The 15,418-nt window shown below is 48.4% G+C and overlaps 1 protein-coding gene across 3 annotated transcripts; it reads right to left on the reverse strand.

The window, feature by feature from the left end:
• Positions 1 to 5,197: 5,197 nt before the first annotated feature.
• CCKBR (cholecystokinin B receptor) lies at positions 5,198 to 15,372 on the reverse strand. 3 transcript variants are annotated; one of them, XM_068989248.1, is made up of 5 exons: positions 15,222 to 15,372; positions 6,701 to 6,952; positions 6,300 to 6,549; positions 5,860 to 6,017; positions 5,198 to 5,736 (listed from the first exon to the last, which is right to left on the reverse strand). In XM_068989248.1, the coding sequence occupies exons 1-5, from the start codon at positions 15,370 to 15,372 to the stop codon at positions 5,198 to 5,200; spliced, it is 1,350 nt and encodes a 449-aa protein (XP_068845349.1). The 3 variants fall into 3 exon arrangements, with proteins under 3 accessions (XP_068845349.1, XP_068845347.1, XP_068845350.1); XM_068989246.1 differs by having other exon boundaries at positions 5,845 to 6,017; XM_068989249.1 differs by lacking the exon at positions 6,701 to 6,952.
• Between the last annotated feature and the right edge of the window lie 46 nt (positions 15,373 to 15,418).

Below are 15,418 nucleotides of genomic sequence, written 5' to 3' on the forward strand. Positions count from 1 at the left end.
GCAAATAGACGGGGAAACAGTGGAAACAGTGTCAGACTTTATTTTAGGGGGCTCCAAAATCACTGCAGATGGTGACTGCGGCCATGAAATTAAAAGATGCTTACTCCTCGGAAGAAAAGTTATGGCCAACCTAGACAGCATATTCAAAAGCAGAGATATTACTTTGCCAACAAAGGTCCATCTATTCAAAGCTATGGTTTTTCCAATGGTCATGTATAGATGTGAGAGTTGGACTATAAAGAAGGCTGAGCACTGAAGAATTGATGCTTTTGAACTATGGTGTTGGAGAAGACTTTGAGAGTCCCTTGGACTGCAAGGAGATCCAACCAGTCCATCCTAAAGGAGATCAGTCCTGGGAGTTCTTTGGAAGGGCTGATGCTGAGGCTGAAACTCCAGTACTTTGGCCACCTCACGCGAAGAGTTGATTCATTCGAAAGACCCTGATGTTGGGAGGAACTGGGGGCAGGAGGAGAAGGGGATGACAGAGGATGAGATGGCTGGATGGCATCACCGACTTGATGCACATGAGTTTGGGTGAACTCCAGGAGTCGGTGATGGACAGGAAGGCCTGGCGTGCTGTGATTCATGGGTTTGCAAAGAGTCGGACATGACTGAGCGACTGAACTGAACTGAACTGAAGGATCCAAGTCTGTAGAGCTATAGACTTACCTGTTTTTCTACTTGGAGTCCTGAGAAGAGACCTGATTGGTTCCAATTTCTCCCATCTCCCCAGGCTGAATGTTCCCTCTGGGAGGTTAGAGTCAGGATGTATAGTGAAAGAGTATGGATTTTGGAGTCAAGAAGACCTGGGTTCAGATTCTAACTCCACCACTTCCTAACAACATCTCTTAGCAGACTCTGATTCTCCTCTTGGATTCTGGGTTCTGTCCCCCTCTTTTAGGGGTGGTTTTCTATCTGCAGAGGGCTGTGTTTCCAGGTATAAATCCTTCATCCTGGTCTGGAAACAATTTCAATGTAACCTTCCTTATGATATGTATCTCTACAATTACAAGCACTGACTGGGATCTTGGTTCCTCCACCAAGGATTGAACTCAGGCAGTGAAACCAGTGGAAGCACTGAGTCCTAACCACTGGACCACCAGGGAATTCCCCCATAAGCACTTTTGAGCATTCTTTTCTTAATTCTCAAAATACCAAAGTGGATTATGATTCTGATGCCAATTATAATGTGCATTTTTTACCGCACCACCAAGCAATGCCCTCATACCAACCGGGTGTCCTTTAATCAACCCAATTCAGATATTATCTACTTGGAGATAGTGTCAGATCCCACAGATTAAGAGCTCAATCCTACAAGACTACCCCCTCAAGCCCCACCCCTGTCCAGACCCAATTTATCACTTGTGCTCTGGCCAGCTAGTTATAGATTGGAGATTTCCCCACCCTTGACTTGGGTTCCATTACTTTGCTAGAGCAGTTCCTAGAACTCAGAGAAACATTTTACTTACTAGATATTGGTTTATTATAAAGGGATATGACTCAGGAACAGCCAATGGATGAGATGCATAGGGCAAGATACATGAGAAGGGGCACAGAGCTCCTCTGCCAATGAGACACTCTCCCCAAATCTCCCTGTGTTCCCCAACCTGTCAGTCCCTGTCCTTTTGAGATTTTATGGAAGCTTCTTACATCGGCACAGCTGATTAAATTGTTGGCTTTTAGTGACTGATCTCAATCTCTGGACGCTTTTCCTTCCTCGGGGGTCAGGGAGTGGGTCTGAATTTTGTGAGTGCATGCACAGTAACTAAGTCGTGTTCAACTCTTTGTGACACCATGAACTATAGCCTGCCAGGTTCCTCTGTCCATGGGATTTCCCAGACAAGAATACTGGAGTGGGTTGCCATTTCCTTCTCCAGGGGATCTTCTCAACCCAGGGATTAAACCTTCATCTCCTGTATTGACTCAGACTCTGATTACTTTGTTGATTTCTGTTAGTTTCTCTGACAAACCAGCTTCCATCCTTAGGTGACCTAGGGATTTTCCAAAAGTGACTACATTAACATAATAAAAGACACCTTATGGGCTCTCAGTTCAGTTTAGTTCAGTTCAGTCAGTCGTGTCCGACTCTTTGCGACCCCATGAATTGCATCACGTCAGGCCTCCCTGTCCATCACCAACTTCTGGAGTTCACTCAGACTCACGTCCATTGAGTCAGTGATGCCATCCAGCCATCTCATCCTCTGTCGTCCCCTTCTCCTCCTGCCCCCAGTCCCTCCCAGCATCATGGGCTCTCAACACTTAGGAAATTCTAAGGAGCTCTGTGCCAGGAATAGGACAAAGATTGACTAGATATATACATTAATATATATTCCTTATAAATCATAATATTGCAGAAGATAATGTAATTCTTCGCATTTTACAGGTGAGACTGAGATTCATTGAGATAAGTTGCACAAAATCACACAACTTTTAAAAGGAGGACCACTGGTACCCAGATCTTCAAGGTTTGAAGGAAGGCAAAACAGCATAATGGAAGGAAACAAAGCTTTAGAGGCAACCTGAGCTCAGTTCCTGTCTCCCTTCTAGCTGCAGGGCCTCATGTAACTCCCTTAAGCTTTCTCAGCTTCACTTTCCTCTTCTGTCAAATGAAGAGAAATGTTCTGGAGAAGAGTTTTGAGAATGAGATAAATTAGTATATATAAACTTCTGTCACACAGAATCAAGAAGCATTGGATTTCACCCCTACTCCATCCATCACTCCACCTTCTAGGCCCAGGCTCAGTCATCTTCCCATGACATCATTCTGTTCCCTGCCCAGGATGGGAAATCAGGCTGGAACATAAATAAGGGTGCTAGAAGAGAGAAAGCAGTAAGTACTCTAGGAGCAGACAAGCTTTGTGAGGATGACCAAGCAGGATTTCATGGAGACAGTGATATTACAATTTGTACCTGAAATGTTTTGTCAGATTTCCAGAGATGGGAAATAGAAGGAAGGACCCCAAATTCCACATCGGGTAACTAGATAGGGCACAGGGTGACGGATGTGTAAGTATTCTGTAGAAGAGAAGATTGCACAGTGTGGGAAATGGCATTATTCAGGCTGTGCCTATGTGCTAGGTTCTAGGGTAGCCCTGGACCACCATACTTGAGCTCACATTCCAGGCTTAGAGGCTTGGAGTATGAGCTCTCCATGAGCTCATGAGCTATGAGTATCAGCCCTCCCTTACTGAGCTCCCCATCACCATCTGATGGACATTAGGAACCCGGGCCCAAGCTGGAGGGACTGACAGTGGGGGACCCTCTTCAAGGCTGTTATCTCCTTCATAAAGGATGGTGGGAATGAGGATCAGGGAGTGCCGTGAAGGCTGTGAGCAAACCTACTCCCACCCCCTGGAAAAGCTGGCATGAGTGAGCAAGGCCCAATATCTTGCTTTCCACAACTCCGACCAGCTGGGATTCTATTTTTAACCAGTACTGTCTTAGTTGACAGCTTGGAACGCCTTCTCCCTCCTTTTCTTCCTTCCTCCTGCCTCTTGCAGCCGAGAGCCCTGCAGAGAGGATGGATAGGAGCAGCTCAGAACTGGTAAACAGACCACTCTCCTTTCTCACTGCCCTTCACTTCATCCAGTGTTTGTTCAATGTCGTTAGTGGGTGGATTTTAGAGGTATTATTGGCTGTGAAGCTAATGGAGCTTACATCTCAGGGATCCTCTCTTGCAGCGATCTCTTCCAAGACCCTGGTCAGTGTCCTAGCAATTTTGTAGCTGTAATTTTGTATTTTTTTTTTCCCTTAAAAAAGGGACACCCAATTTTATAAGCTCCAGGCTCACAAAGTTTGGATCGACACCAGAGGGTCTGGCTTCTCTTCCACCTCCAGCTCAGTGTCTACTTCAATAAGATTATTTCTGTCTTGCTTTAATTTCTTGTATGATCTTGAGCCGCTTTCTTTCTTGTGCTGGGTCGCAGTTTCTCTACCTGTTACAAGATGAAGTGTCAAGGAGCCCTCTTCTAGCATACCACACCTCCGTCTATTTCTGTGCGTTCCCTCAGTGAGATCATCTGTTCTTCCTGGTTTGTCACTGTATGTGTGGAGGAGTGATTGGCTGTCTCTGCCTCTCTCTGGGGCTGGATCAGTCTTAGAGTCAACAGGGAGACTGATTTCCGGGACTTTCATTCAGGTTCAGCCCCCTACCTCCTTTCCCACCGCACCTCTCCTTGTTGCTGGCCAGTAAAAGGTGCTTCCACAGGTAACAGTACATTAAAAGGCCCAACTCTTTAATTCTGTATATCTGTTATGTTCTGACCCCATATTATTACAAATACACACTGAATAAACTGAGTCTTATCATACAGTGCTTCCTTTTTTCATTAAAATTTTAATAAGCATCTATTAATACAGTACCCTAACAAGGGGACCACTTTAGGACAATGTGCTTAGGAATGATGGTGCGTCATGCGTATCCCACCCCATCCTCATTCCCAGCTTCATGACTGTGGTGTGAGGTGGGTCCAGGTTGACCACTTAGAGGGAATTCACACGGCCTCATCTAGACTTAGACCATGGGCTTTTTGGCAGGGGGTCATGCACAGGAGTGAGCAGCAGGGGGAGGGACCTGACAGAGAAGTCTCCCAAATCCCGTGCCCCCTCATGTGCCCCAGAAAAGTCCAAAAAGGAAATTGAGGGGGAAACCAAGTCATTTATTATTTCTTGAAAAAGTCCGGTGAGGGATTATTTAACTGGAAAGGAATGAAGGGACTTCTTAGTGCAAAACAGCTCGTTGGTCCGGGGAGTGTGAGATTAGGCAGGTTGGTGTTTGCAGCACTGATTGGGGAAGGGCACTGTGAGGTCAAACTATGGGCACAGTGGAGCATCTCAGGAGTCATTTCTGTGCCAGGCTCCAGAGCCCTGAAAGATTCAATGCCCCTGCTGTACGCGTGAGAGGCAGGTCAGCCCCTGTCGGTTTCCGCAGTGTGGAGACAGTCCATGGCTAGGGACGCTGGGTCTGTCCAAGGTCAGTGCCCTGGCTCTGTGTGCCAGGCTCAGTCCCTCACTGAGTGCCTCCTTTTCTGTGTGAGGGTCTGGTTTGTTTTCTTAGTATCAGGTAAGCCACCCTTTCCTGGCCATTGGGGTTAGTCAGTCTCTCGTGTCAGCTGGTCTGCGTCTCTTGTGTGTTTGGACGGGGCTGAGCTGGTAGGAATCCGTCTGTCCTGCCTCAGCCCCGCTCCCGCTCCACCCCTCAGCCAGGCCCCAGCGTGCTGATGGTGGTATAGCTCAGCCTGGACAGTGAGGCAATGGACGGAGTGGGAGGGTCCTCGTCCGGCAGAGGTCTGGGGCGAGCCCGCGGAGGCCGAGGACAGCAGCGGGTGCAGGTGTCAAGGCAGGCCTGGCGAAAGCGACGGTGCATGAAGCAGTAGACCAGGGGGTTGACACAGGCAGAGGCGTAGCTTAGCAAGTGGATGAAGGAGATGGGCGCTCCCGAAAGGGCACGATGTGCGCCGGGGCCGTCGAAGGCGCGCCACGTGTTGGCGCTGTACACCGGCAACCAACACAGGAAAAAAAGCACAACGATCACCAGTAACATCCGCACCACGCGCTTCTTAGCCAGCAGCTTGGCCTGGGCAGGCCGGGTGCCGGATCCTGGGCCAGGTGTGGGCGCGGTCAGCGCAGACATCTCCAGTGCAGGCCGGGAGCGCGGAAGCTGCACATAACAGCCGTCGCCGTCCTCACCCGCCAGTCGGGTCTCAGACCGGCAACGTCCGTTCGCCTGGGCAGGACCTGAGCACAGACCGTGGGCTGAATCCTCCAAATCGCACACATTTCCGCCCCACCCACTTTATGTCCCGCCCCTTCCCAAAGTCCCGCCCCCTCCTGGATTTCACACACCTTGTCCGGTGCCACCGGGCAGCCCTCCCTGACTTCCGACCCGGCTCTGGCTCTCGCTGTCACTGTCACCGTCAAAGCGAAGCCCTAAGTAGAGCTCACGGGAGATAAGCCCGTAGGCCACCGCCATAACCACCCCGGGCACGAAAAACAAGAGCAGGAGCAGCAGTACCGACCTGGAGACAGAGCGCAGACCAGTCAGTGGGTCCCTGTCCAGCTATAATCACTGATGGAGGAAGACTGAAGAACTGTGTTTCTAGGGCTGGTGACCACGTCCCAGAGGTAGAAGTAGGATTAGGGGTACAGCTGGGAAGGGCTAGAGAACTGGGGAGGAGCCCCGAATGGGGATCCCAGGGCGGTGGGTCGTGATAATTGTTGGAGCAAGATTCTGGGTAATGCTTGTGAGTGATGAAGATGAGAAAAGGGAATTCTCAGGAATGGGTAATGGGCACCCTCACCAGGTTTGGCGGACCCGCGCACTGGGCCACCGGTGCATGCATTGCAAGACACGAGGCCCTGCTGGCTGCACGGCAGTGTACACTGGATAGGGCACCATGAGCAGTCCGGACAGCATCCACGTGGCTACGATTACACGAGCCGCGTGGGAGCGTGTCTGCCACACGCGCGCTTGCAGTGGTCGGCAGATGGCGCTGTACCGCTCCAGGGCGATGGCCACGAGGCTTAGCGTGGACACGCTCACAGACACCCCTAAGAGGGAAGAGGAAAGGGTTACCTAGGGAACTTGCACTACACACTCCCCAGTGTGACTTCCACACTCCAGGTGAAGACAGACCCCTACATGCGGCAAGGACTTTAGGAGAGGAGAGGGCCAAGGGAGTCAGGGCGATTGTTTACCTACCCATGAAGTAGGAAACCGCCTTGCAGACGACTGTGCCGAAGATAAATGTGCCCATGAGATTGGGCAGGAGGGTGAAGGGCATGCAAGCCACAGCCAGCAGGAGGTCGCTGACTGCCAGTGAGAGCAGAAAGGCATTGGTGACGGTCCTCAGACGGCGGCTCAGCCCCAAGACCACAATGATGAGCACATTTCCTCCAACACTCATCAGAAAGATCACAGCGTAGAGGGTGACCCTAATGGCCAGCTCCAATTCTGGGTAGGAAAGAGGTGAGGTGGCAGGAGGGGTTCTGGCCCCCACTCAGCTGGGCTATCCAGTCTCACTTATTCCCAACTTTTCAAGCCCTACTACCCAGCCAGATCCCCTGCTTCTCAAATCCTCCCCCTCCCCCACTGGCCCAGGACCCACTCAGTAAATGGTGAACTTGAATCTGTTACCATTTTAACCTCTGCTGCTGCTGCTAAGTCGCTTCAGTCGTGTCCGACTCTGTGCGACCCCATAGACGGCAGCCCACCAGGCTCCCCCATCCCTGGGATTCTCCAGGCAAGAATACTGGAGTGGGTTGCCACTTCATTCTCCAATGCATGAAAGTGAAAAGTGAAAGTGAAGTCGCTCAGTCGTGTCTGACTCTTCGAGACCCCCTACCAGGCTCCACTGTCCATGGGATTTTCCAGGCAAGAGTACTGGAAGGGTGCCATTGCCTTCTCCGTTTAACCTCTAGAAGCCTAGTTAAAGTGGCCTAACTCTACCCTTCCTTAAGAAACCCTGTCTGTTCTCAAGGTTTGCTCCAAATCCTTCCTTCTCTTTGCAGCCACACTTTTTGAAGAGATTATTTGCATCTTTTCATCCACTCCTCAATCTATTACAATTCAGTGACCTCTTCCCCATTACTGTTCATAAGTGTTCATTACACTTCTTTTCATGGTTACTAAGCTTTAACTACCAAATCCAAAGGTCCTTTCTCAGCCTATTCTACTTGATGACCTCCTGGTAGCATTCAACCCTGTTGACTGCTATCTTTGAGACACAGGTCTGATCATGTCTTTATTGTCTTAAAAAGCAACAATAATCACTAAATAAACAAGCAAAAAGACCCTTTACCTACTCTCAACTGTCTTCATCTTGTCATCAAGATTCTCCCAGAACTGGCCTTTTCCTCCTCTCACCTCATCCCTGCCAATGCACTCATTTAAGCCACCAGATGACTCAGTTTCTGGGAGGCATCAGGTGCACTCATGACTCTCCTCTGCTCACATTGGTTTATCAACCTAAACTGCTCTTTCACTGCGCCCCTACCACTATTAATACCCTCCTCCCCCCACTGAAAGTGAAAGTGAAGTCGCTCAGTCATGTCTGACTTTTTGGGACCCCATGGACTGTAGCCTACCAGGCTCCTTCGTCCATAGGATTTTCCAGGCAAGAATACTGGAGTGGGTTGCCATTTCCTTCTCCAGGGGATCTTCCCCACCCAGGGATTGAAACCGGGTCTCCCGCATTATAGGCAGGTGCTTTACTGTCTGAGCCACCAGGGAAGGACTCTTAATAATAAACTTGTTTTCTGTTATCTAGTGAACTCCTACTTACTATTGTCTTTCAAGACTCGGACTGACTGCTCCCTCCTCTATAAGGCCTCTCTGGGCACCTTATTTGGAGCTAACCTCCCCTTCTTCTGACCCATGCATGTTTCCTACACACCTGTTAGAACGGCCTTTACTTTCTGCCTTGTATTTTAATTATCTATAAACATTCCCTCTCACTCCACAAGCATTTCAGAGGACTATCTTTATACTAGGCACTGGGGACAAAGAGATGAACATGACAAATGCTCCGAGAGCTCTCATCTGAGAGCTCACATTCTAGAAGTCTAGAGGGAAACTCAGACGTATAAATAGATATCTGTCACACAGTGTGATAAGAAGTGAGGTTGAAGAATGACAGAATGCTCTGGGAGCTCACAGGAAGGACACGTAGCACTGCTGGTCAGGACAAAGGGCTGACCCCGTTCACTTGTGTCATTGCCTGTTGGGGGGAACGATTCATCACTGGGCTGCCATATCACAACCAAGACAAAACTGAATTGAATTAAACTGGACCCAGTCACCTGTGCCCATGGCCTCGGTGTGAGGGAGACTGGAGGTTGGAAGGAAAGAGGGCAGGGACAGAGCCTACCAGGTTGGGGGAGGGAACGGCCCAGAGCTGCATCACTCTCCATAGCCCCGTACATTGGCTGACTTTCGCCTTAACTCCCAAAGTAAACTGTTTTTTTCCCCATATCAGTAGTTATGTACTTATCCAGAAGTTGTAGACTTCAAGGAAGTGCTATTTACAAGAAACCTCCTAACTGAAATGTCTGCAATGCAGGAGACACAGGAGATGTGGGTTCGATTCCTGGGTTGGGAAGATTCCCTGGAGAAGGAAATGGCAACGCACTCCAGTATTCTTGACTGAAAAATCCCATGCTCAGAGGAACCTGGCAGGCTAGAGTCCATGGGGTCGCAAAAAGTCAGACACGACTGAGCGACTAAGCGGTACAGTACCTTCACTGAGTCCAGGAATGACATTACTTCCTCAGAGCACACGGCAAGTAAGGAGCCGAATCGGAACAGAATCTTGTCTCTACATTTCCAAAACGCTTTGTCTCCTGCTGCTCCCTCACTTCTCTGTCATACTCTACCCTGGCATTTCTTACCCTATTATTATGGTCATGTTCTGCCTCTGCCACTGGACTATGAATTCTTGAGGGCAGGGGCAATGCCCATCTTGTTCTTCAGCATGTCCCTAGCATTTGGCATAATGCTTCCTGCACAGGAGGCGTTAACACCTGCTTGCTAATGAATCTTAACTGGATCTCTGTCACTGTCCAAATAAATGCATCTGCTCTGTTTCTCCTCATTCATCCTTCATCTCTGTGCTTCTAAAGCTCCAGCATGCACTCTCCTTGCTGCCTCACTGCCTGTGTTTCTTTGGAGACCCATGTTGGAGAATCTTTTAGGTGGTACAGGGGAAGGGGTCAATAACAGGCTGTGATTTGGGATGTGTTACTTTTACTATTATACACAAACTCTCTATGTCTCATTTAGAAGCTGGGCTCCCTCTCTGCAGGGGAGGCTTATGGAAGGTTTGCTTATGTGTGATAATTTGAGGTGTGTGTGTGTGTGTGTATAGGGGGAAATAAAGAACATTTGGGAGGGGGGATCTCTGTCAGACAGGTCCTTGGACCCAAGAATATAGAACAGGTGGTCTATCTTGCATTTTTTTATGTCTCCTTTCAGTCCACTGCCCCTCTACGCCCTTCTCCTCTCCTCTCCTCCCATCCCATATCTCTCTAGTCCTATCATCTCTCTCACATCCTCCTCTGTCCTCTGGATGTTTCTATTCAACTAGATTTTTCTTTTTTTTGGCTGCACTGTGGAGCCCCAGCAGTGACAGCACTGAGTCCTAACCGCTGGACCACCAGGAGCTCCCTTTCTACTAGTTCTTGATTCAATAACCACACCTAAATCTGGATGGCACTCTAAGTTGTGAAAAGCACACTTCTCATTCATTCATCTGGGGTACAGCCATCAGTGCCTTGACAGTCTACCTGTGGGTGTCATTCTGCTGGGGATGAGTGTGTGCTAAATTGCTCAGTCATGTGGGACTCTTTGTGACCCTATGGACTGTAGGCCACCAGGCTCCTCTGTCCATGGGATTCTCCAGGCAAGAACACTGGAGTGGGTTGCCACGCCCTCATCCAGAGGATCTTCCTGACCCAGGGATTGAACCCGAGTCTCTTATGTCTTCTACATTGGCAGGTGGCTTCTTTACCACTGTACCACGCGAGCAGATCAGAAGTCAGACCAGGGGACTCGGAAGACTGGAACAGTTCAGTTCTGCTTCTGGTGTCTAGAGCATCTGCGTTTGTTCCGTCCAGATGAGGGTAGACAAGTGTGGGTACAAAAATCCAGATGATTTCACATAAGACAAGAACAGGCTTTTCTAAGAAATGATTCCACAGAACAGTGAAGCTGCTGACGCCTCAGATCTTGCTGTTCACTGGTGTGTTGGATTTGGTTACGCATCACACGGACATCAAAGTAGTACCCGTGCTTCTGTAGTGAGCATGGATATCATCCAGCTGATTGTGAATGGGAGCAGAGTAAGCCTTGGGAATACTTGAGTATTAGAGATGATATCTGGGTGGGTGAGATTAACACATATTTCTGTGTGCAATATCTGGAGAAGGGTAACAGCTATGTGTCTATAGGTAATATCTGATTGAGTGTGGGTTACTTTTAAGTTTAGGTAATATCTGAGGAAGTGTTGTAACATTTGAGTAAGCGAGGGTCTACAGATAACACCTTGTTTTGTAGGTAACATCTACAGGAAGCGTGGGTTACATTCAGAGGTCTGTATGTGAATGAGGGAAATATCCAGCTGATGGTGGTCCTAGATGACTGAGCAGAAGTAATATGAAAGTGTATGTGGGCAATATTTAAGTGAGTGTACATATTAAATGTTAACAGATTAGGATGTTAACCTGATTGAGTAAAATAACAGCGTCTGAATGACCACAGGTAGTATCTGAGTCTTTGCAGGTATTATCTGAATATGTAAGAGTTGTATCTAGGTAATAGATATATAGGTAATATATCTATATATAGGTAGACTTTATAGGTGATACCTGGAGATGGGTTCCTTAAGTAAGCATGAGTAGTATTTGATTATATGTGGATAATAAAAAAAAATGAAAGCATGTGTATTTGATGGATGAGTAACATCGAAATGACAATGGGCAATATTAAAGTAAGTGTGGGTGGCGTCTGTTTTTCTGTGGGTACCTTCTTTTTTCCCCATTTTATTTATTTTGTAAATTGCAGTGTAATTGCTTTACAAGGCTTTGTTGGTTTCTGCTGTACAGCAACATGCATTAGCTGTGTGTATATGCATGTCCTCTCCCCCTGGAGCCTCCCTCCCACCCCTCCTCCTTCGGCCTGTCTAGGTCATCACAGAGCACTGAGCTGAGCTCCCTGGGCTATACCGTAGCCTCCCACTAGCTATCTGTTTTGCAAATGGTAATGCATATATCTCAATGCTATTCTCGCAATTTGTCCCACCCTCTCCTTAGCCTCTGTGTCCACAAGTCCATTCTGTGTGCAGTTTCTGAGTGAACACTGGAAACATTTAAGTGTATGTGGATTATATCAGAATAATGTGCGTAACAGCCACGTTTCTCCTCGTAACACTGGGTGAGCCTGGGTGAGATGTGTCTGTAGGGGTAATAGCTGAGTGAGTGTGGCTGACAGTCTCTGACTGCGGGTATCACATGCAGGTGTGTGTGGGCAGCAGCATCTAGATGGCTTGGGCTCTGAATCACTGCACATTCTGCTTGCTCAAGGTCCCTTCCTCTATCAACTAGCCCCTCTGTCTTCTGCACTCAGCCTCCCTCTCTCTAGGCCCATTCCCCATCAACATTTAAAAACTGTTTTTTTCTCTGCAACACGTACACATTCAAAAGACAAACTATATGTGCACGTGCATGTACACACACACACACACACACACACACTTCCTCAACCTCATGTTATTTCTAGAACTATCCTGTTTTTTCTTTGTCTCTCTCTCTCTCTTCAAAACATATGGAAGCTTTTATCTGCATGCCTTGGTTCACTTCTCATAACCCCTTCTCCATGGCCCAAACTTCAACCGACTGTAGTCAGTAATAACACCCTAACCCTAACCCCACAGCTCCTCCTAAGCTGTCTTTTCCATTGAATCCAAAGGATGCTATTCTGACCTTATCTGACTTATATTGGCAGCATGTGATATTCTATTTGAAATTTTCCTTTTTTTTTTCTTCCTTGCCTTCTTGTCTCTCTAATGGTTTCGTCTAGATCTCCTTCATGGACTCCTCTTCTTCTGCTTGGCTTTTAAAACTTGGTCTTCCTCAAGGTCTTATCCCAGGACCTCTATTTTTTTTTTAATCTGACACAATCTTTGCATGATTTAATCTAGTTTCATGGCTTTCATTACCTCCTGTAGACAAACAAAAACCTTTCAAATCTTCCTTTCCAGCTTGTACCACCCAGATCCTTGGATTCAACAGCTTACTGGGCAACTCCACCTGGATATTTCACTGGCATTTAAACTCAGTGGGTTCCAAATTGAATGGATAATCTCCTCTTTCAAATGTTTCTGCTTCCTTATTATCCTCAATATACAGCACAACTACCCAGTTGTCTAAGCCAGAAACCTAGATGTCGCCCCTTGACCTCTTCTTCCCTCTCCGTTTCTAATAAATCATCAAGTTCTGTGGGTTTCACTTCCTGAAGTATCTCTCCAATCCATCCAGTTCTCTCCATCTCCACCGCCAGTAGCTCAGCCTAAGCCAGTATCCTCTTTCACCAGGGCCAGTGTAACACAATAGCCTTCAAAGGGATGCCCCTCTGCCCATCTCTTGTCCTCCAATCCACCCTCTTTACTACAGAACTAATCCTGGCAGCACTACTTCACCTTCCAGCAGTTCCCATTGACCTTGGGATAAAATCCATACTCCTTAGACAGTTCCACACATTTTTCTGGCATCTCTCTAGGCTGGTCTTCATCCTGAGTGGTCACCATTCCTCTCTTACGGTACATGTTCCAGGCACTCAGAAACTGTGATACACTGGACGAAAGTGCCATGGGTTTAAACTCTGGGTGTTTATACACACTGTTCCTCTGCTTGAGATGATTTTTGCCTTTTGTGCCCCTTCATCTGGCTGACTTTCCCTCAGGTTTTTTCTTCTTTAATTTTTCATTGGAGGATAATTGCTTCACAGTATTGTGCTGTTTTCTGCCATGAATCAACATGAATCAGCCACATGTATACAATATGTCCCCTCCTTCTTGAACTTCCCTCCCATCTCCCACCCCTCCCACTCCTCTAGGTTGTCACAGAGTACTTCCCTCAGCATTTTAATTTTTTTTTCAATTTACCCTTTACCTCCTCAGAAGGCCAAATTTGATTCCCAAGGCTAAGCTAGGCTAGAGGTGCTCCTCATCTGTGTTCCCACATCCCTCTCAAGGCACGTCCCTTGTTGTCTGGCAAATCCCTGCTTACTTGTCTGTCTCTCCGACTGAACTGTGAGCTCCTTGAAATAAGATCCGTGTCAGTTTTGTTTTACTCCTGTCCCTAGTGCCTAGCACAATCTCTGATTCAATAAATATTTGTTGAGTGAAAGTATCCAAGTGTAAGAATGAGAGAGTGTATAACAGCGAGCTGAGAAAGCATTTGATATTTTATGGAGGTAAATAAATCCTTCAATTACAGTTTAGTCCCACTTTCCCTTCTAGAGCTTGGAATAATTTCCTTCTGCTTAATGCTGTTCCCTCTCCTGGAATCCCACTTATTACTTTTCTGCCTCCTGAACTCCAGCTTCAAGGTTCCCTCTGTGAAGTTTTCAGATCTCATCTCCTTTGGGTGCCCACAATTTGGTCCCTCTTATGGGAATTCTAAATGCTGACTGTGGTTTCTCCCATTGGTTTTTGTCTCTTTCCTGCATTGAAGATGCGAGTCCAGACTGGCTCTAGTTTAGTCCTGTGTGTCTGGCACCTAGCCTAGGGACTATACTAGCAGCTGTCTAGTAACCACTTAAGGAAAGAAAAGGTATGGGAAGGGGAAAATGTGACTGGAGCTGGGTCATCAAGAAAATGTAGATGTTGAGTGAAGGGAGGAGTGAAAGTCATTTCAGGGACTGGGTGAGTGAGAGCAGCCTGGGGGTGGGAGGGAAAGGTGGCCCAAGGGGAGGGGTGATGAATGGGGCAGCCAGGCTCTAGAAGGGTGAAACCTAAGGAAAGGCAGGTTGGAGAGGGGGCTTGGAAGGGACCTAGAGACATTACTTGGAGACACCAAAAGAGAGAGGGTATAGAGCCTTGAGAACTCCAGCTTGGGAGGCAAGGAGATTTGAGGAAGAGGGCAAAGGAGATCAGCCCGCAACTCAACATCCAGCCTAATTCAGGTTAGGGGATCTCTTGGGGAAGGCAAGGGGTTGGGGCGGGCAACACAGGAGACTGTAATTGTTTGTAATTGACTGTAACTTCCCATTCAGGTCTTCCAGACCGCCTCTGCCCGCAGCCAGCCCCCTTCATCCCCCCAGTCTTGCCTTTCTTCCTTCCTTTCCTTTCCCATTGAGGCTGCCTGAACTGACTGCAAGAGGAAAGAAGAGACTTGGAAGGGATTGGCCAGAGGAGGTCCCTGCGTTCCCACTGTCTCTGTCTAGCAGTGGGCTGTGTGTTAGTGAAGGTCATGCGTTTTGGGGGTGACCAAGAGCTCTGGGGGTGGCGAGGCGACCAGGGTGTGAGGGGACTGTGACCAGGTAGTGTGAAGCTGTGATGGAGTTTTATGAGCCGTGGAGGACAGATATTGTCAGGGGAGCTGTCTGGGGACGGAGGGAGTACTATGAAGGGATGGTGTGGGCGTTTGAGGAGGCTATGGGGGCCTCCGTGAGTGCTGTGGGGTGCAGTGAGAAGGAGCTCGCGGAAGGGGCTTAGGGAGGCACCCACCTCGTGTCCCGGCTCCGCGGATGCGTGGGGGCTCACAGCTGAGGTTGCCGGTGCCGCTGCCGTTGAGGAGGGGGCCCCCCGGGCGGCACAGGGAAGCCCCCGGCCCGGGTCCGGATCCCAGCACGCTCCGGTTTGGCTTCAGCAGCTCCATGGCCACGGCTCAGCCGCCGCCTCCCAGCGCTCGCCCGGGCGAGCTC

Source organism: Capricornis sumatraensis, chromosome 16 (genome assembly GCF_032405125.1).
Source record: "Capricornis sumatraensis isolate serow.1 chromosome 16, serow.2, whole genome shotgun sequence".
Classification (NCBI taxonomy): Eukaryota; Metazoa; Chordata; class Mammalia; order Artiodactyla; family Bovidae; genus Capricornis; species Capricornis sumatraensis.

Coding starts and splice junctions, on each gene's coding strand:
- CCKBR (XM_068989246.1), bottom strand. CDS start 15,372: ATGGAGCTGCTGAAGCCAAACCGGAGCGTGCTGGGATCCGGACCCGGG. Junction 6,953..15,221: donor CCGCGGAGCCGGGACACGAG/GTGGGTGCCTCC, acceptor TTTCCTACCCAG/AATTGGAGCTGGCCATTAGG. Junction 5,737..5,844: donor GCCCGGTGGCACCGGACAAG/GTGTGTGAAATC, acceptor GTCTGTGCTCAG/GTCCTGCCCAGGCGAACGGA.